The 23,023-nt window shown below is 38.4% G+C and overlaps 1 protein-coding gene across 2 annotated transcripts in view; it reads right to left on the bottom strand.

Moving 5' to 3' along the window:
* FAT3 (FAT atypical cadherin 3) overlaps window positions 1–23,023 on the bottom strand; it is a 338,378-nt gene that overhangs the window by 65,801 nt on the left and 249,554 nt on the right. For both annotated transcript variants that reach the window (XM_085308761.1, XM_085308760.1), the window contains exons 7-12: window positions 19,714–19,989; window positions 17,913–18,123; window positions 9,348–13,421; window positions 3,288–3,484; window positions 2,095–2,248; window positions 365–598 (exon numbers count right to left, since the gene is read on the bottom strand). In XM_085308761.1, coding sequence (XP_085164887.1) covers window positions 365–598; window positions 2,095–2,248; window positions 3,288–3,484; window positions 9,348–13,421; window positions 17,913–18,123; window positions 19,714–19,989 — 5,146 coding nt within the window. The remainder of the gene's footprint in view (window positions 1–364; window positions 599–2,094; window positions 2,249–3,287; window positions 3,485–9,347; window positions 13,422–17,912; window positions 18,124–19,713; window positions 19,990–23,023) is intronic.

Genomic DNA, 23,023 nt, shown 5'->3' on the forward strand with positions numbered 1-23,023 from the left:
GTAATTAATCAGGTGTACATCCCTATGGCACATAACTATATTATTTGCATAAACAGAGGCATGGATATTCAGAACCATACTCAAAAAAGGAGGTAAGATCACTGCAGGAAGAAAAGTTGGAATTTACCCCCAAAACTCATGATAGCTATCACTGATCAACATAATAAAAAACTAGTTTCCATGACAGCTGTAATGCTTATCTTCTAATAGCAGCATAATGCCAAAATCAACCATGACCAGCTTGACATACAGAAGAGATAAAAATGGAAAAGGCAGCGATATTAAAAAAATTCTATACCACAGTTCCACCAGYGCACACAGTTTTCCTGAGCATTAATTATTGTTAGCAGCATTATTCACTTACCTACATCAGGATCAGTAGCTTGGACTCTTGTCAATAAAGCTTTAGTGGCTGTATTCTCATAGACACATGCAGTGTAGTGATCAGATGAAAAYACTGGTGGATTATCATTTACATCCTCTAAAATAAGATGGATTTCTGATTGGCAAAACCTGCCACCACCATCTGTAGCCCGGGCTACCAAGTTGTACACAGGGATTTTCTCTCGGTCGAGAGGGGCCAAGGACTTCAGCTCACCTAAAATCAATTAGTAGCTATCATTACTACTACTTTAACAACAATACTAATTCTAGACAGTGTGAGTATCACCAGAACATGTATTTCCCAGTTTCAGAAAAGCAAAAAAAAAAAATCAACCCTGCTTATTCCAATGAATGAACCAAAAGCTCATGCAAGTTTCACTTTTCACTCCTTTCCATCCAATAAAATGAGCAACCAATACAAATGCAGGGAGGGCAAGCCACTCCTGATGGCCTTCCACATTATASCATTTCACCCGTGACGGAGAGTGTAACAGACAATGTTCTTAAAGTCTTTTCGCTACTCTTAAGATTTATAGGTGTCCAGATACAAGTCTGTCTTGCTACAGAAAACACCTTGAATTTGCTGATGACAGCAGCCAAAAATGAAATGTAAAGTTTTCTAATGCTACTGTTCAAAAAAAAAAATCTCTGATATATAGTTTAGATCAGACTTCTTATTCTCATACAAAGGCCAGTATCACCACAAACATTAACAACCAAAAGAGAGTTTACTCAGACTGTGAGAACTTTATTCACAGTCTGTTTTTCACAGCACAAACAACCACCAAACATCCACAACCGATCAGAAGATAAACTTAATCTTGTAAAGGTCTTAATTCACAGTTCAATATAAATTTTGTTATTGCAGAGGGCAACAGTTCCCCCTACACACASTGTTTACATCTCCAAACACCTCCTCTTCTGTCAGTCATGATGGCTGCAGCAGGAGCACTGCCTCTGGCTAGTCAGAGAGAGGAGGCATTGCATGTGGAAGGACTTCGTCTACCTTTACATAAACCAAGTTCCCAAGAATAACAGAGAGGTGGGATTTTTATTCACGGAAAACTGAGTTTTGTGTGTGTGTGTTTTAACAAACACAGACTCTGTATCTTAGCAGAGACAAGCATGCTTTTCGAAACCAGCTGTCAAATAAAAATATGCAACAGTGCTAACGTATATAATATTATAATAGTATATATTATAATAAATAATGAAAATATATGAAAATATACAACACTTTGTAACACTTCACTGTTCCAACAAATTCATTACCGATATTCTTTCTCCCTCAAAATCCAGGTATAAAAGGACTGCCCTTGTCATAGACTCTAACTGTTTATACACCCAGACCAAAGTGGAAGAAGTGAAGCCCAAAGCTGCAGGAGGAGCACTGTGCTGGAAGCATCCCCACTTTTGTATCAAAAGACTCCAGGACAAGCGCCCCATATACCTGCAGCGTTGCTCAAGGTTTGGTTAGGGAACAAAAGRGTTAAAATCCACCTTCCTGAATACAACCTTCAATCTTGCAAACAAACATGTCCMGTCCCTTCTTATCCCTCCTACAACTACTTCAGAAGTGGCCATTCACACCTGCATTAACTGGAGCAAGTGGCAACTTTCCAAACCTAAYGTAACACTAGTTAATGAAATTGCACTCATTGATGTCTAAGTATTAAAGGGTCATTTGGAAACACCTTGCCTTCATCTTACCATTTTCTGGATCTAAGAAAAATTTACTGTTCCCAGAACCATAGAGAGAGTAGCGAATTTCACCACTGGAACCAATGTCAGCATCTTTAGCGCTGATTTTAAGAATTACTTTGTTTGATGGAATGTCTTCAGGAAACAATGCTGTGTATGCAACCTAGAGAAAAAAACAGAAATTTGGGCTATGAAGCAACAGGATTTTATAGTCTTTGTGCAAGCTTTTTTTAAACCCTCTGTAATGCATTTTTTTCTATAAAAGAAACAATTTTCCTTTACACAACCCATTCCTAGAAACTCAAATCACCSTTAAGCTTTGAAGTGTCACAAAAACAATGGCAGTTTATGACTGTTAATTGGTCTAGTTTTAGGTGTAAAATGCAGTCACATTTTCTATCTTTCTTTGTTTCATCAYACCCATGAAACCGAAACCTTGATGGGTGTGCTAATGAAGACAACTGTTTTTATCACATCATCCAACAGTGTTTGGGGGAGAGCCAGAATGGGATTCCCCAGAGTGGTGCTTCCAGTGATAGTGGTCCATCAGTGATAATATTGGCCTATGAACAGTAACCTTGAAGGAATCTGTTTTCTAATGGATTAGTTTYACCTCTCACATAGACCTTTCTACTATACTAATATCAGTTTCCCCTTTTGCTCTTTCACAGAAATAGAGAAAGTTAATGGTGTGGCCAGGCCAAACTACAGGCACATCCGACAAAATGTGAATGAGCTACTCTCTTCTGCCTTTTCCATTGGGTCTTTGGCTGCTAGCCATCTGCCAGGTTCATGAAGACTGGAATGAGGTTGAGCACATTTCCCTTCCCAACCCCTCATAACTGTTGAAAGTGGCCAGTTGGTTAACAATTGGTTGTGAAGGGAAAGCACATTTTTCTGCAGGAAAAGGGTAACTGTCCTATGCCAGTACCACCTCACACTTCTTTTCTTGAAAAAAGCAGGYTAGCAACACCACTGCACAGAAGCTGGAGAAGTCTCCTCCAGTACCTTTGCTAACCCATTATCCTTTCACCTTTGCTTCACAGGATAGTTCCAGCCTGCTCCTCTCTCAGATCACTCCAGATCCTTCAGGTAAGACATTAAGAATGAAAGCAGATGTCAGCTGTAAAGAGCAGTGGCATACACAGCAAAACCATCACTTTCAACAAAACGGTAGATTACAGTGAATGTTGCTCACTCACCTGTTCACAAACAGGATTATTATCATTAACGTCAGTGACTGTCACTTCTACAGCAGCCTGGGTTACAAAAAGGCCATCAGTAGCGGTGATGTTCAGATAATAAATGTCTTGCTCTTCCCGATCAAGTGGCCTTTTTACATAAACCTTCCATTCATTCTGAACTAGTCCCAGAGCAAATTTTCCTTTGGGATTCCCTCCTGCAATGAGACAAGCAACAAGCAATAGGCTGGGGAGTCCTTGCAGTGCTCCCAGCTGGTGTAACCACAAACATAGAGTCATCTTAAAGGACTTGGAGTAAGCAGCCATCATTCGTTTCACAGTGATAGGTGCTTTCAAACTCGCAGACTCAGGAAATCTGCAATGAGATTATGCCCCCTGTGTTTATTGCCCCCTGAATGCCTTGTTTGAAAGTGAAACAATAACTTCCAGAAGAAGCAAAATCCACTTAGCAGAGCTGAAGATGATCTCTTGTTTAGTTCCCCTTAAAGGCAATCAAATTCAAACTGTGAACAATCAATAGTCTTCTCAGGACGGTACAATTGTCTTTCCACTTAGTCTCAAGAGAGGATGTAATACTCCGTAGCTCTTGTTACCAAGACAATTTCATTAGCTGTTGATTATGCAATCAAGGAGTGGAAGCAGGTTCTATTAAGGAATCCTCTAATGAAAGCTTTATCATACAGCTGAGTCGTTCTTCTGCTCATTATAATTCTAGTTTTAAAAAAGGTTTACATGGCAGGAGAAGACACATTAGTATTAAATAGTCCTAACAAGAGGTCATTGGAGGAGCGGTTTGAAGATAAGCACTACAATTAGATCAAACATATCAGAGAGTGAAGGCTGGTGAAAGCCAGCAAGGAGTGCAGGAGATGAAGCAAAACAGCTTTTTATCATGCTGAAACACTGACAGTGAGCCTGGCAATGTTTTTTTCGCCATCRTTAAATTGTACAGTGACAAAAGCATATTGGGAGAGGGAAAGATCATCCTCCGGAAGGAYGTAATGACATTTCACACATGGAAGGGTATGAAGAATTAAGGCAGGCGAAGTTCCTTCTTTGTTATCAATGTTTCTAATACTTATTTTCATTCCCACTTGAAGTGCTACAGTCCCCTGCCTGTTCCATGAAGGAACAACCTTTAACCACCTTTCTCTGYGTCCATCCTCAAACCTCTCTTGGTCCAGACAATAACACCTTCTCAGTCAGTTCTCCAGCCTTCTATGCCCAGCATCTAATATAAGTTTGGTCTGTAAAAATATGTGTGCACATTTAACAATTTAGGGTAGAGCACAACACAGGCCAAACTCACATGCTCTAGGAACTGAATAAGGATAYAGAAAAAAATCATGCTGCTCCACTGGGTGAACTTCAGTTCCAACTAACYAGCTACTAATGCTCTTCTCACCTTATTAAGCTTTTTCTTGTGTTCTCTTGTGCACAACTACAATTTGAGAACTATCCTTCATGTATCTGATGCAAAAAAACAACAYAAAAATATTAAGTATATGCTTATTCTTTCTTGTAGCAATATCAAGAATGCCAAAAACACTCAGTTTGGTTTTGCTCACAACTTATTCAGGGTCCTGACATGTGTCATGGGATCTGTCCAAGCTTAATGGAATGATCAGGTTTTTAAACCTTCCTCTCTACTACTTATGCTCAAAGTTTGAGTAAATAACTATAAGAAAAATCYCACAAAGATACATTAAGAACTGAATTTATTTGAGTTGCTCCTGCTGTCAAGTGATTAGATGTCATGGCTGTTGCTTCTGGTGTCACAATCCTGTCAGTTCCCCACAAAGCCTCTTAGCAAAAACAAGACAGAGAAGATCTGAACTTAAAAATGTGCTTAAAAACAAGTAAAAAAGTCTAATGCACATTTCAAACCTTCTTTGTACATCAAAAAGCAGAAAAGAGGTCACAGGCTGTAATGTATGCTTCTTTTTTTAATCTGCCAATGACAAGATAGACCAGTTTCTATTTAATATTATGAAARCTAAGTCATTTCAGACAGGCTAAGTAAATCTTTCTTGTTAAGTATCATCATTTGTGATAACTGTAATTGTGTCAAAAACAACAYTGTAATGAATAAGATTTCCAGAAAATCACTGAGATACGTATTATACTTACAAAAGGCCCTGTAGCTGTAGAGTATAAAATTGATATATCAAWCATAGATATTTTATGTTGATAGAAAATCCCCTTTTTTGACTAGAAAAACAAGCAACCTTAAATTTCCCACTGATCTCTGTGACAGTCTGGAAAAATCATCATAGGACTTAATTGAACTTTACTTAATCTGTTGTGATAAAAACGGACTTCCCCTAAGGTAGGTTACATCGTATTTCAATATGCRCTATAGGTCAGGTCTGAATACAGTCCAAGGCAATGTGAACCTGTCCATTGACTTGAGTCTTACTGTGACTATCAAAGAAGGTAGACTCCTGCTGATTACATTAAACTCGCTCTATTCAGGTTCAACATCAGCATAAAAAAAGCTTAACTCTCCTTTATAAAGGCTGTAATCGTGTCATAGGGAGTTTAATGTTGTAACACATTAATAAAAACGGTCTTAAATATTCTTATTTAGCTTCACGATATCAATCAGTGCTTTCCTGAATATTAGTTCTTTTATAAAAGGAAATGATTAACTGTCCTCAGTTACTATGAAGTAATACATGCAAGGTATGGGTATCCCATTGCTAAGTAAAGAGGGAAGGTAAAATCTAATTAAAACCAGCTGGTAGCTTTTAGGGCTGATAGTAACTCTAGCTTGGAGTAATTTTAAAATCACTGTTGCTTTGTTGTTGATGGAATAGCATTTAAATCATATACAGGAATTTTGGGAGTACATATAGAAAGGGTCCATGACATTCCCCTCCTACCCTGACTCCCGACTCCCTACTCTCCTGGCCTTGTTTTTTTTTTTTTTTTTTTTTTTCTTTTATTCCATTAGAAAAGGATCAATTTGAACAGCCAGGAAACCTGTGTAATAAGCAGAAAACATGTGAAACAGAATTTATTCACATGTCCTTTTCATTAGCACTAGCCTCCACTTCTTTGCTTCTCAAGACTGGCTATATACTTCATTTATGGAAAACAAAGGTGGAAGGTATACAATAAAGTGTAACAGAAATAATGAGATGTAAACAGTAAAATACTGTCAAGAAAATATTCTTAAAAAGGAAAGGCAAAAAAATCAATGCTGTGGCCCAGGGAACCATTTTCCAGTACTTATACATATGTCCTAATGCAGATCTCATTCTGTAGTGATTAATTAACTTTTTCACTAACATATTTAAGCAGATTCAGTATCCTAGGGGTGTTCTAATTAATTAGTTTTTTCGCTCTGAATATGTAGATTTTCTAAGCGGAAGCCTGCTGACTACATGTATTAATGGATTCTTTAAAATCTTTTGGCAGTTTTCTTATGTTCTGCTTTGAATGTCACAACACTGAAGTGCTAGCTACAAAAAACACCCCAGTAACTTCTTAGAAAGACTTTGAGGCTGAAAGAATCAGCATTATCTTTTATCTTTTGTTACTTGAAGTTTAAATAATGCTCTCTCTCTCTCCCTAGTCAGCAAATAGTGCAAAGCCAAATCAAGCTCAAGTTTAAGAAAAGAAAAAAAAAACCCAGCTAGATACAAATGAAATGCAGACACACAGTGATCCAAAATAAACAAATCTTGACATACATCATTACCAAAGCACACACAGAGAGAATTATAATGGCTAAAAAGGAAGCTGAAAACGAGAAGAGGAGAGTATCAGTTTTCATGCAATGTCCCTATTTGGAAGAGGGCAAACTGAATATTTACTAATTATTTAACATATTTATTTAATTTCTTTCTCTCATTTATGGATTTCTTTAGCTGCTTCAATTCCTAATTAGAACTCTAGGCATTTACATCACATAAAATCAACCAGTTTACCCTTCACCTCAGCTTTAAGATGTTGCATGTTTACTGAACTGCCCAAACAATAAAACCAGTCCTCTTAGCTTTACTATCAAAGATTGCACACACTGCTCTTCAACCTGCAATACAAGTCCTCCCCAAACACTTAAACATCTGTTTCTGCAGAGCTCCAGGATCTCAGAAGTGTATCTCCTTAGGTATCAGATGTTGCCACCAGGCAATTAGCGCTGATCCTGCCAGGGATGTTGCCTTAATGTGCTTAGGGTGTATTAAAAAGATGGCACATTGTTTGTACTRGACAATGAACCAGGCAGAAAAATAGTGTGAAATACTAGTTCTTTCTTCAAAAATATACTGTACATCTTCCTTGTATTTGGCTGAACCAAGTTTAAACATTATTGTCTGTTCTTACATTTATGCGCCTGATGGAGCCTGATTAACATCAGATGGGTGCAGCAGGGAACTTTAAGCAATTTACTGTACCTGAGTCCTAGCAACTGTCATTTTTAATAGCTATTTTTTGTGGTTTACCACTGTTAAACCTCTGCTCTGTAATATCGGGCTGGTTCTCAGCTGGCTTATCCTAGCCAAACATCAGCAGAACCTGGGTTTTAGCCACACTGCCTCAAATTACATAAGCAATGGTCTCAGATGAGGCCTCCAAAAAAATAAAGAAAACTACTGATTTCCTAAGTGTATTTATTGGTGTCTCAAAACTCCTTTCAATATCACAACAAAATCACTAGGATGAAATATTATTTATTGAGCTTTAGACATATGGAAACTCTGGCACAGGCAGCTAATGCATCTTGCCCAAAGTCTCTAAATGCCGTGCTTTCACCCACAAGATGATTTTTTGCCTTTAATCCTAATATCCTAAAACACACTACAAACACATTAGCCATTGCAGGTGCAGAAACTTTTAACTTCAAATTGAACATAGATTTGTATTTAAACAGTCAAAATGAATTTCTGGCTCCTTGGGAATGGTACTTTGTCAGGTATGTAACACACCAGTCCAGGGCTAACTGGAATACCATGCTTGTCACTATATACTATCCACAGCCATTTCCAATTTGACAGCCAATATAGAATATTCCTCCAATACAGATATCTGGAGTCTTATCCTCTRGAGCAAAATATACAAACTGCTGTCCTGTGAGTTAAGTCAGACTTGTCATTTTTGCCTGCTGCTTGTCACCTAGATGGAGTCTTGTGTAATTTTAATCCTATCCAAGGACATAAACATGAATTCGCCCAATCATCAGGCTATTACTGAGTAATTAATATTAGCTCTTGGATTACGAAGGTTGCAGGGAGTGAAAAAAATTGTCCCTTAAAATATCCATTGGAGAATGCAATCTGTAAGCAGAAAAATAACTGCAGCAACCCATCACTCATTATATATTCAAACAAAGTCTGAATCTAGGAGAAAAGAGTAAGTATAGCACAACAGGAATGAGTAATGTTACTACATTTTGAAAAATATGCTRATAATATAGTTGGAATTGCCTCACGTTATATATAACAACGCAGGGCAGCTAAGCAGTCCTTCAGAGCAGATAACCACTTCCCTGGTCAGTAATCTGTGCTGATAAGAGACGAYGCTCTCCACTCCCTCTGATTCACAATTCACAACCATTTTTTTCCAAAAATTGTGATATTTCAAAATGTCTCCTATATGAACTCTCAAAAAGAAAAAAGACCTTTTCAAAAATTATTAAATGCATAGAAATGTAAAAACTTTCTTCTGAGAAATAAAGTGTTGTTCTTCTCCCTTGGTTGAAACATTAAGTCATAATAGTTTCTATGCTGACACATCAGTTACGATGGGTTGATGGGTTACACAGTGCACTAGAGCACACTATGAATTATCAACCTGGGAAATTCGATAGAGGAAACTCCATCAGATAGACACAGACATGCACAACTACAAGCTCACATACCCTTTCCTCCTTCTCAGCTTTGCTAGTTGATACAAAGCTCTGTCCAAATTAAAAAATCAAAGAAGGGTGTAGCTGTCTGATTCATAGTGATAATGTACCTGAAACCCTGTCAAACCTTCACAAAAAAACTGGAGTAATGCATAGTTTTTCAATAATGCTGGTTTTGGCAAGAAAGCATGCCTTTTGTTTCTTACCTGTAATATGGTAGCTAACCTGCCGGTTGATGTCAGATGTGTCTTCATCCCAAGTGCTAAGAACAGCCACAACTTCACCTGGAGGGTCGCTTTCCTTCACTGAACCTCTRTACACCTCATGCTCAAAGACGGGTGCATTATCATTTATGTCTGTCACAGTGACCGAGACCAAAGTGGTTGATGACAAGGACAAAGTATCCCCCAGATCTGAGGCCACAACTGCAAAAGTGAAAGCAGGATCCTTTTCATGGTCCAGATCCTTCAATGTGCTGATCCAGCCACTGTTGCTGTCAATGGTGAACGCTTCTGTGATCTTTTCCAGTTCCGATTCCACTGCAAGTGTATAGGTGACCTGCCCATTTGCACTTGCATCTGCATCAACTGCTTTAACTTGCATAAGCTTCGTTCCTATGGGCATCCCTTCCATTATTATAGCATCATAACTAGCAGTTTCAAACATGGGCTTATTGTCATTTACATCCAACACCTTAACCTCCACATCCACTGTTACTACAATGTCTACTTTGTCTAACCGAACAGTGGCTGCAACTTTGAAGTGAAAAGCAGAATTTGTCTCATGGTCAAGTCTCTTATCCAGTTTTATGAGTCCTGTGTCTTGCTCTATGATGAAAATCCCATCTTTGTTGTTTTCAGTCAACTCTCCGTTAACTGTGCTATACAAAGCACCCTGATTAGGTAAAACATGCAGAATGTCAATAGTGCTCCCAATAAGCGTGTCTTCTGCTACAGTGAAAGAATATTGTGGTTGAGTAAAGGAAGGTAAAATAGTTTCTGGAGGTAAAACGTGGATGTAGACAGGAATAAGAGAATGCTTTACAGGAATGCCACCATCAACCGCTTTGACAAAGAATGATAGAACTGTGTTTTTCAGCTGGTTAAAGCTACCTTTSGTGACCATCCATCCATTGTCTGGATCTATTTCAAGCAGATCAGCCACTGAAACAGAAGCCTCACTATACAGAGAATAGGTAATTCTTGAATTGGCTCCATCATCTGGATCTACAGCTTGCACCTGGGTCACCAAGTAACCTTTCCCAACATCTGCTTTGACACTTGCTCTGTATTCTACAGTCAAAAATTGGGGAGYGTTGTCATTCTCATCCACTACTATCACTCTCACAGTACAAAATGTAGTCCTGCCACCTCCATCGAGAGCTCTCAGAAATACACCAATATCACCTTCCAGTGGGTTCTCCCGGTCCAGTCTCTCGGTTGTTAGAATCTGCCCATTGCTGTCAATCAAAAATCGGTCTTTGGCAAAGTCGTTTATTATGGAGTAGCTTATCTGGCCATATACACCTGAATCACCATCTGTCGCTTTCACGTGGATTACCTTAGTTCCAGGAGCGGCATTTTCTCTAACCTCGGCAACATAAACACTCTGTGAAAACACAGGGCTGTAGAGATTGGCTCCAAGGATCCGTATGTGCACCTGAGCTGTGCTAGTGAACAATCCATCTGAGACAGAGACATTTAAGCTATAYATGGGTTCCATTCTCTGTTTCCGGTGATTGGAAAGGGTGATAACACCACTCTTGCTGTCCATGATAAAACTGGTCCGATCATTTCCTGATAGGATGCTGTACTCCAACCTGTCAAAATCAGAGCTGTCAGCATCAGAAGCTTGCACACAAGTCACAAAATGACCCCGAGGTGCCAGTTCGCTTACATACGATTCATAAATTAATTGGTTAAAAACTGGAGGGTTGTCATTCATATCTGTTATTGAGATGCTAACAAGAACCTCACTGCTAAGTGGTGGGAACCCATTATCAGTTGCTCTGACTTTTAAGCTGTACTGCTGTATGAGCTCATGATCTAACATACGGGCTGTTAGAATTAGGCCGCTTGTGCTGTCTATATGAAAGTAGTCAGTGCTGTTAAAGGTATCCTGGACTATCTGATACTGCACAATTTTATTATTGTCAGAGTCAGCATCTGTAGCAATAACCTGCAACACAGGAGTCCCAATCAAGGATGCTTCAGACAAGGTAGCATTATAGATTGACTGATCAAAAATTGGTGGATTATCATTCACATCATTAATGATCAAGTCCACGGTAACCTCAGCTCGAGCACCAGTGAGGGCATCACTGGCTCGCACTGTCAGCTTGAAAAGAGAATTTATTTCATAGTCCAGTGCACTGATGACACTGAGGACTCCAGTATCAAAGTCAATATTAAACTGGTTGTAGGGATCTCCATCAACAATGATATAAATGATACCCTGGCCTTCTGGACTGGTTGCATTTATGCTTAATATTGGGGTATGCATTTCTACATCTTCATTCACAGAAGCTGTATAGAATGGTTTGTCAAATACAGGCATTGCYTTGTTAACAATAGTAATGGGGAGTTCTACTGAAGCAGACAACGATGGGTTACCACCATCTTTTGCAAGAATGACAACCAAATACTCTATATTAGATAAATCAGAATTGAAAGCTTCTTTTAAAATGACACTGCCAGATCCCCTGTCGATTTCAAAATGTCCATAGTCTTCCTTCAGAAGATATGACACTTCACCATTCTCATCCTTGTCTTTATCAATAGCCGTCACTCGATATATCAGGGTACCAGGCTCAGCATCAACTTGCACAGCAGCATAGTATGGAAGCCCTACAAACACTGGAGCATTGTCGTTTATATCCTCAATGTGAACTCTGACCACAACACGAGCAACACGAAGGTGATCTAGTTCACGGCTTGCTTCCACCACCAACTCATAGAGCTCTTGCTCTTCTCGGTCAAAGGGGATGCCAGTTGTCTGAATGACTCCTGAGGTGGATTTGATGTTAAATTTGTTACCTGGGTTTAATATATTGTATTTCAAGGGCTCATTGAGACGGTTACCGACAGCATTCACCACAGCAATCTTTGTGATATTAGTACTGTTTTCTGAGATAGAAGTGGAATAAAAATTTTGTGTGAAGTGGAGCCCACTATCCATGGCTTCTTTTACCATTATTGTCACCATAGCAGTGCTATAGAATTTCCCATCAGATACTTTTACTATTAGCATGTAATGGTCTTTGGAAAGGCTATTGTTTTTAATGGTGAGTACCCCTGTACTTGAATCAATTAAAAAATGGTCCATATTGCCTTCAATTAGACTGTATGTTAGTTCAGGAGGAATCTCTGAATCTGGATCTGTAGCCTTAACTTTAAGAACCTCAACACCAACGTAAGTGGGCAGAAGCAGGACTGTCTCAAATACGGCTTGGCTGAAGACTGGCGAGTTGTCATTGACATCAGTTACCTCAATGGTTACTTCAACTGGGCTCTCTGCTGTAAGCTGGGGATTTCCACTATCTCTAACGTGGACATGGAAGTAGAAGTGAGCTATTGTTTCATGATCTAAATTTGCAATTGTTCTGATTGCACCTGTGCTGGAATCGACAGTGAAATAYTTTTTTGCTGTAGATTCAACAATCTGGTAGACAAGCAAAGCATTCTGATTACTGTCAGCATCAGTGGCTCGTATCACAAGGGGGTTGTTACTTGCACTTCGGACTATGCTGTTTACAGGAGCAGCTTCACTTATGCTGCCTGAATACTGAGAGAAGAGAAAAACTGGTGGGTTATCATTTTCATCAACAATCTGAATGTTCACAGTGACATTTGATGCCATGCCTGCCATATTTGTTGCCTGTACAATGAGCTGATAGAAGGAAGCACGCTCATAATCAAGGTTTTTTTGACTGGTGATGACTCCAGAGTATGGGTTTATAGCAAAGGCTCCATCCACATTCCCATCTTTAACCTCATAAACTAACGTGGACTGACTGATTGCAGAAATTAAGATGACAGAAGTACCAACATCCACATTTTCGTTAACCTCTGCTTGGTATTCTTTGAGAGYGAACTTAGGGTGGGAGTTATCTGCCATTGTCACAGATATTCGCACAATTGCTGTTGCAGACAGTGGTGGAGAACCTTGATCAGTCACTTTGACTGACAAAACAAACTGTCCCATTGTGGTTAAGTCTGGTTCCTTCAGTAGTGTAATGATCCCTAAAACTGGTTCAATCTTGAATGTGTTTCCAGTATTTCCTAAAACAGAAATATTGTATGCAAATTAGAAGTGAACTACAATACACTTAAAGGATAATTTAGAACAGGTGCAATTATCTGTAATTTGTTATTGAAAAAGCATGAAATAACTATAAAGGGCCTTTCATCTTTCCTCTGAAAATCAGGCCATCTCAGCAGATAGTACAGGTGTTTAAACCTTCAGAAACTCAGGTATTCTACCTACATCTTGATTCTGAGTGTCAACATTTGAGCAAGTGGTGCATGTAGATTATTCTCAGCACGGAAGTGGGAAAGAGCATCAATTATGGGAATTAGTCAAATGCATATATACCTAAATCATAGACGCTAGATCAGAAGCTAASAAGCCAATTACATGACAAATGAATAGTAAGTCAGGCCATTAATTGAAGGGAATATTAAGCAACTAGAAGGCAGATTACAGTAGCTCAATGCTCAAAGAAATAGATATAAAAGGTTAAAGTGGCATTTAGAAAATTAAATAGAACAAATAGCATAGAAAAGAGATAACAGTATCTTGTGGCACAAGGGTTTATCATATGATATCTGAGAAGGAGGAATCTAGATTAATCAAATTTAGCAGAAAATGTTATGAAATTTCCATTAGAACATGCAGGCAGGGAGATCACTGCCTTTGTAAATGTGAAAATCGGGAGTTTGTATCATACACCTTCTTCRGAGTCTTTTTTTCTTCTTAGATAGCTGTATTGACAACCTCTTCTTTAGCAGACATATGCAAAGCTTTGGTAGTTATCTCTACTCCGTAACTAGAGATCACTTTTGCTAGGTAATCCATATTTTGCTGATCCATTGAGTATCTGCTTAAAGGAACATGAGGGRGAACTTCTTCCCTGTGAGAGTGACGGAGCACTGGACCAGGTTGCCCAGAGAGGTTGTGGAGTCTCCTTCTCTGGAGATCTTCAAGGCCTGCCTGGATGCAACCCTGTCTACCATGCTCTAGGTGCCCCTGCTGAGCGGGGAGGTTGGACTAGATGATCTCCAGAAGTCCCTTCCAACCTTACTGATTCTATGATTCTATGATTCTATGATTCTATGAGGGTTAGATGACAAAAAAACTCTTTTTCTGATTTTGATTCTAAATATAAACAGCATGCACTGAGTTATAAAGACACCAATCATTACAACCTGTTCGTGCTATCATGGTAACTTATATTTCGAAATGTAGAACTGCTCCMAATCTACACTAAAGCATCCATGACCCAGAGAGAAATATTTCTCAAGTAACYGGTGGTAAACAGAGATAGTCTTTAAATAGTTATGTTTCAGGTGYTGTGCAGACAAAAGTAAATATAAAAATTCTATCTGGAAGACCAAATATATGGAATCCTAAATGAAATTAATTAAAGTAAATTATTTCTAAGATGCGATTCACTATCTCTTGTGAACTCTGGGCCAATAAGCTACTTTAAGCCACACACTATGGTATGTTGTTCAGTATTGGTAGTGGCTTTCTATTTGTACACATCCTTTCAGATCAGTAGACTTTATGAAAATCTGTATCTCTGCAGAGAATCTCAGTTCCTCACTGAATACCATAATTTTTGTTTTAGCTAGTAGATTAAAGATCCCAGTATCTGTCACAAATTTGCAGACACTGCAAATGGTGCTACAGTTATTTTGTCAGAGCTTGCTAATACAAATCAACTGTAGTCACTGATTGCCTCATGTAAAGCCAGAGTTGGTTCTTCTCCTTTAGGAATTTCTTATGAAATTATACAAGAGTTAGTTTTTCTAACAATTGCTCTGTTCACATGTAAGGTGATGTAAGTACTTCCCCTGTCTGAAGGGACTGTAGACAATCTGAGTGCTGCAGTTAAAATTAGTATCCTCAGCATCTCAGATTTTATGGATCATAGAAACTACAGCAACAGAAGACTGAATTTTGATGCATCTAGGATTGGAACATCTGTGGATAATGAAATTGCTGGAATGCATAGCTTTATAATAAATGTAAGTTTGAAGTCTGGCACTGCAGACAGAGCTTATGATGAAAAACAAATAGGCTGTAACAGAGTAGAAAGCCTCTAGAAAAGAGAAAAACATGCAGACTAAAAAATGGCCATCTAACAGTCAAAACATCCTTTCTAATCATCAAATATTCTGTCTGCATCATGTGTGCTATTACCTGTGTATGGCAGACCACACTCTTGGCATGTCAGGCTGCGCTCTGCATTGTGGTGGCACCTAGAGGTGACTGGCTTGCAGCCCAGTATAATAATTATTGTGAAAACASAGAAGAAAATTCTCAAACATCTAGTACTCCAAAAGACAAAATACATCAATAAACTAGACAAATTGTGGGGAAGGAGGGGAGAAATTGGTGTAACAAAACCAGTGAGATAAGCCTTTAGATGTGCAAATGATGATATAACAKGGAATGTAACAGTGAATGAACAATCCCTTGGGCATGCATGAGGCAAAAAGATGACTTCAAGTATCGACAGGTATTAGTGAAGGTCTTCTTCACTAGGGTGATGGCTCGACTCCAGTACAAGGAGCTATTCATGACGTACCGAGCTATTAGTGATTTGTTATGCTCTATCCTTACCGAAATTGAGGTTACCATGTTCTTGTTCTAGTCTTAACACTTATCTTGAATATATCTTCTGTTTCCCTCTGCTTCTCTGTTCTTTCCCCCAACCCTTGCTTTTTAGGCTTTTATATTTTAGTAGAGGAGTGAGAAGTGAAGAAACACAATTGTGATTACAGTTTTACAGTAGACCAAGGGTAGAACAGGCATCCAGAAAATGCCAAGAACACCCTTGAACTACATTGCTTCAGGAACACAAACTAGTCTACTTAGAGCTTGCACTATAAGGAACAGTGTTGCCCTACCTTGGCACATACACAATTTTCCGAGATCTCAGATAAAGGCCACTGGAGAATACTGAGGTATAATGAACAAGTCCAAATTCAGAGTATATGCAGAAAGCAAATATTTGTTTTGTAGTGCTAAGATCTTTGTAGGATCACCAGTTCGGTTGTTTCAATTGCAAAAACTTGACCTCCTGGTTTGCTTACGAAACTCCGCAGAGCACACAGGCTAATGACAAAAAAGTTCCTCAGGTCTTCTCTAAACTGAAAGTTTTATCAGTTTAATTTAAGCTATGAGCTTAGACTATATAAAGTTGAGTCAGCATGAGATGCCATAGATATTCTAGTGGCTTACTTTTTGTCATCTAAATCTGTTCCTAACTGACTTAAGCCTTCCTACCTAGTGACAAGTCTGTATTTTTATTCAGGTTTGAGTTTGGACTCTTAGTTGAGTGAAAATGAAAGCTGTGTCAGAAGTAATAAATATTATATAAGGATAAATATCACAAAAGTTTCTTTGTATCATTAAAAATGAAAAATTCTGTTTTGATAACTTGGAAACTGTCCCTGGTTTTGAACTTTCTGGAACAGTTTTCATGAAGTATGCTTCAGGTTTGTTCTATAAAGTTGAGAAAAATAGAAATTCTAAACAACTATGAACTGTCCTAGTTTTGATGAAGTGAAGAGATAAGTACAGGGATAAACAATGAACTTGCAGGACCATGGCTTATACATGGGAAAGGCTTGTGATGTGATTAATACTGGGACAAGCTGCAGCATATGACACTTCTTTTCAGGGCAATATAGGTTCGAAGTTTTGTCATTATTACAATGGAAGTATTCCTATTACTGAAAACCATACAGCAGACATGTAACATTAAAACAACCTCCAGATTACAAATTTCCAATGCCTTCTCTCTTTTTGCAGGAACCCTTCTTGTATATATGCTCTGGTTTATTTCAGAAATAATTCCTAACTTCAGATCCATACAAGCAAGAGAAAGTTACATTTGCTTGCCTGTGTGCCAAGGATAATGCAAATTTTCCATGACCTTGCTGATATACTGTAAGAGAAGTGCTTTTGCTGGTACAGTTTATATGGTTAATCTAAATATACAGAGCCTATTAGCAAAAGCAATTTTATTCTGGTATCACTGTCCCTTCCCTTAGGCTTCTATTGACACACAGTAGTTTTAAGAGATACTGTGCTGCTAAACTGCTCTGCTGGCAGGAGTTTTCAGCCTAATCCTGATGTTAGTCTCCATGCTCCTTTGACTGAAATATCAGCAAAGATACTAGTTCATACTAGCTGTCATACTATGCATTTAAGAAGAATCCAGTATGTACTAGACTGAAGCCAGTAACTGAGAAGAGTCACTGGTAATAGCTTTTGGTAACCAACTTCTGTGATGGATTTGCACCAATGACTTAGAGGTAATAGGGTCAGGATCCATCTAGTGAATATAAAAGCAACCCTATTCTGGCAGATTTTTGTATTGTAGTTTAAAAATGAAAACAAGCTAACAAGAACATGCCATCTTTGTTCAGCTCTACAGAGGAAGGTAGGACAAAATAGCTGGCTTGTGTTAATCAGGGCAATAGCACTTTCCTGTTTATGGAGAATTATGAMACCATATTTTCAGCCTCTGATCTAACCTGCTTCAATAGTGTAGATAAGCTCTGCGTTTTCTCCTTTATCTTTGTCCAGAGCTGTGACCTGCAAGACTGCTGATCCAATAGCTGCTGATTCAAATACTGAGGATTCGTACAGTGGACTGGTGAAGTATGGACTGTGATCGTTGGAATCCTCCACATTTATGATGACTCTGGCCAGGTTTCTTCTATAAGGGAATTCTTGATCTCGGACCTATAGAAAAAGTGCATAATACACACACCAATCTATTAAGTATAGATACCAATCTATTAAAAATTCATAAATACAGTAAGTTGAGTGCTATGGATACGATCAGTGCTATTTACTATAAAATAATAAGAAAGTTTGTTTGTCCCAAAGAACTCACAGTCTAAAAGGTAGTGGCACACAAGTGATGGTTCATAGTGAGATTCAAGAAACAGGAAGAGCTTAGAGGTTTTTTTCTTTTCAGTTGTGAAGAAATGCATGGTATATAACTATCAAGATACAAATTTTTAAATTGGCAGCCACATGATACTTAAATCCAGTTTTAGATTTGCAAGACATTTTTTTTCTTAACACATGCTACTCAGTCATGTAATTGCCCTGGCCACTCCTTTACAGCATAAGAGCAAATCAGCATGGTGAACATTGCCCATTGCTCCCTCATTCAAAGAGCTATGGAAAATTTTACCCACTATGATCAGTCATGTGTCAGTCTAGTGTTTGCAGCTACTACTAGTGGATTTTTCATCATTGTATGTGTACATACCTTTCTGAAGATAATGACACCAATGGTAAACAGTCTAGGAATTATCTTAAGAAGTGCTGTGCACTCCCAGCAGAAGTGTTATTTATTGCTCCTCTCTCACTCCCATATTACACTGACAACCCTGTCAATGGGTACAGAACAATCCCCAAAAGCTTGGCTCTCCTTAAATAAAGAAAACGAACTGTTGCATCATGTGGCAATCAAATACAAGCAGTTGACCTTCATCAGCCAGCTGTGTGTGGCTTGGCTTATACTTCTCACCTCCTGCTCACCTAAAGACTTGCAGCTTGTTACACTGTGCTCTGACTCCTTGGTCAGTCCCTGCTTGCAAGAGGGCACAGGGGCTCTCCGATCTCTGGGCTCTCTCAGCCTACAGCTGGCCCAGTATCTAGTAAGTCATGAGCTGTTCCTTCAAAGATCTTTTGCGCAGGACTCTTAAATGGTTAAAGAAAAGAGCAGACTACAGCGACAGACTTTTTTCCACTAACCTCCACTTCATAATATGCAACCTTCACTTGAAAACAGAGTAACGTATGTTCTACAGTTTAGGCACATTGAATAATAAAAAAAAAGGTAATTATTTTTTTTTGCATACTCAAGCATTTGGAAAGTAGCTGAAAGCTGATTTGTGTAGCAATAGCTTATATCCTGAAATAYGTCTGCAAAAGTAAACTATAAATCAGACTTCCGTTTGCCAGGGCTGTAGCATCCTCTATGGCAAGAAAGAGGYTATGTTCCTGTGAATAACTTCTCAAATAATTTTCAGTCTCTCTCTTGAGAAACTCTAAAAGTTAGCTTGTATGAGATGACCAGATGCCAAGAGATTATTTAATTTCTTACTTGCTCTGCCTTGAGATGGCAAACCATTTCATACTAGATACAATGTATTCACAGTAAGTTTCACCAAAAGCCCAAATAAAAAATGTAAAATAAATACACAGCCATGCAGGCAAGATGAAATCAATGACTGCTTACTGCACTGGAAGTTCTAAGGCCCATATGCACCTAAAGAGAAATGACTGTTCTGACCCATGCGAACACTGCATTCTTACCATGACATTAAGGATGTGYTTATCCTGAGCTTCATGGTCCAACCTCTCAGCGGTGTAGAGCACTCCAGTGTTGGGATCAATTCTGAATTTTCTCACACTGACTGCATCGATGCTGCTGTGAATAGTGTAGCTCAACTTATTTTTCTCATCTCTGTCTATAGCTTCAATTTGCAGAATTTCAGTATCAGGGAGGATGTCCTCTGAGATGGTGACATCGTAACTGGCGTGAGAGAATTCTGGGCCATTATCATTGTTATCCAACACTYTGATAAGAACCTACAGTTAATGAAAGAAAAACATGTGAAGTTATTGAATTCTAGTCAGACTATTGAATAGGCACTTGGAGAAATATAATTTGTTTTAGATGACTGTATGTGATATGTTGCTGTATGATGGGACTGCGAAACACCATCTAATGTTAAATAGTTACTATTCAGATCAAAAGAAATAGCGAGTATGTAATTTTGGAGGCAAAAAATTGTCCCTAATTATAAGACCTACTCAGAGAATATGACAAAGAAGCCATATAGGAGATTTTCAGTRTCTACATATTGGAAAATATATCTACAGTAATAATAGGGAAGATTCAACTCTTCAGTCATTGTGTTGGTTATAAGGGACTATGGGATTTCCCTCTCCCCYATCTGTTAATACGGCTACAAAACAAGCCTTTTCATGTTACCTAAATCCACTTCTTATACCATCAACAGTCAGTTAAATTTTGTGTTGTTTTCTGCCTCGTACATTGTGTTGTGATATACTAGCAACATTAAATCATATCAGCGGTGGAGACTTGAAGTTGCTAATACATTTTACATTATTTTAGGGAGAATAGTATTTGATGAGCACACACACAATTCTACAAAGAATGAAATGGAACTATGCTTTTATACAAAGGTTTCAAAATAAGCAGTAGCCCAATGAACTGCTTGGGAAACGTTGTGTCCTGGACTCTTCCCTAGGAAAAGGTGACTTGACCTATCTTTCAAGGTATTTTCTTTTTTGTTCTGAAAAGTGCATGGCTCTTTTTTAAGCGTTTTATTACTTTGCTTGATCAAGCCCTGTCCATTCGTATTTTTTTAGGAGAAGAAAAATACAATTATACCTATACTACAATATTGCACAGACAGATGTTGGCCTCAGAGAGAAATGAAACTCTAGATTTCTATGATATTTGGAAGGGTTTGCAGAACACATTACCAGAAGGAACAWGAGCAATTGTAAGCAGCCATTATAATGAACTAGCCTGGGAAATGTTTAAGAGACAGCTGAAATAAAATGCTCTGTAAGTTAAAAGACATAAGACTTCAACTGTGCTTTCCATACGGTTTAATTTTCACCAGATTATGGTACGCCAGAGTAAAGCAGAGAGAAACTTATATTAGGTTATGCTTCAGTCTTGGGCAGATAGCAATAAAATCGGGGGGAAACATACATTGCCGGGCCTATAATAATGATGAAAAGTCACCTAGCTTTTTATATTTTTATTGATACACAGTATATCAAGGTCTGTTTCTGACCTGAGAGAAAAAGTCTCTCTCACACACAAACATCTGAAAAAAATGTGAAGAAATGAGTTGCAATATATGAAAAAAAAAACTGAGGTAAAAGATAAAGGATTCCAATTCTGCTCTGCTGGTACACAGARGCGGTGATTGACAACTTAAAATTTTGCTGTGTAAAGACGAGACACTGATGCAATTTGAATTGGAGATAATCTGATTAGGACTTAATGACATATTCTGTAGTAGTTACAATACCCTCAGCTGTTGACAGGTACCACTCTTACACAGCCAGATTATTTTACTGCTGCACTGTTAATGCAGACAACAAGAAAACACATTTTATTTTACTTTTTACTTAATCAGTGAGCAAAAGCTTTGTCATGTATCATTTTCAATAGTCTGAGAAGTAAACATTTTTCAAATGAATTTGATTAAAAACATCCAGTCTATTTGACTGTACAGATACTGTTACAACAAAGTAAGCTGTAACATGGGGGAAGAGTCATACGTGTGAGTTTGCTTTTAACATTACTGTGCACAAGCTCAAACTACCTGGTAAGAAAAAATAAGTGCAGATGCGCCCCRAGGTGTCTTAACTGCTCCAGTGGTGCTGCCACGCGGCGTACGAGCACGCCAGTGGTGAGGTTCACTGTCCTGACGCCAAGGGCACTTTGGACCCCCCCCGGCATACTGTGCGAGCAGAGAAGGGCATAAAGCTCTGTCCACCACAAAGCTTGCACCAACTGCACACACTGCCGCTCCCTCCCTTAGGCCTTCACTAGACTGCACGAACTAAACAGAGACCAAGGGAAAGCCATGAGGCTACAGCAAATAATATATACAGCAAATACAGTGATAATTCATGAAGCAGCCTTTATTCCCACTGAAAAAGTCCTAAGCCAATGCTCTGACGTGGATAGGAAACACGATGGCGTTCAGGGAGGCAGAGGGTTGGATAGGTGAAAGATAAAAAGCGAAGGTCCTCATTARCTGTGGTCATTAAACTTACAAGGAAACTGTGCACTTAAAATTATTTTGGTAGTTTCAAGAACAGAACATTTTTTTCCCTCTTTCATTTCCTATGTGCTGTGAAACTGTTCAAGCGCCTGTTTAAGTCGCACGCACCCTTCCTCCCTAGAGATGATTGTGTTTTAGTGATTTGTCAAGTGATCCATATTGTAACACATATTATTTATTACATATGCTGCATTTCAAAAGCCACTTCCATCTGGAGATCTTACAATGGTTTAGAGACACTAACAAATGAAGGTGATACTATTGATTCAAAATTTCTTCTATTAAAACAGAGTYAGAGGTATTTTTCAATTTTGTCAGCTGCCTCTCAAATCCCTGTGAGTCAACTGTGATTTTAAAGTTACAGTTTCTCCTCTACTGAGGGAACAATTTTCCCTCATAACAGAAGAAAGTYGCACTATATAAGGGAATACTGATTATAGAAAGAATTCTGCCAAACTCACGAACTATGAAAAAGGAGAAAATGTAACCTTGTTCTTGAAAATTTAACAGTCTTAGGAGATACTTGAAACAATATCAAGTAAAAAACCCAGAACCCAAGYGCTATTTTAAGTAGTGTTATTCTATTCCCTCAATCCTGAGAATACTTTGGAGGAGCAAGTGACTGTTAATCCTCATCCTTTATAYTGGAAAGCAAAACCTGGCAACAAGATTAAATGACTTATCAAAACCACATGACAACTGAAGTGGTAAAGTTSGGAAAAAAGTTCAGAACATTGCATTCTTAAGTTTATTTTTAAACCATCCCCCCTATTATTAGGTCATCTTAA

This window comes from Rhea americana, unplaced genomic scaffold (assembly GCF_003343005.1).
Source record: "Rhea americana isolate MKP2758 unplaced genomic scaffold, rheAme1 scaffold_280, whole genome shotgun sequence".
NCBI lineage: Eukaryota > Metazoa > Chordata > Aves > Rheiformes > Rheidae > Rhea > Rhea americana.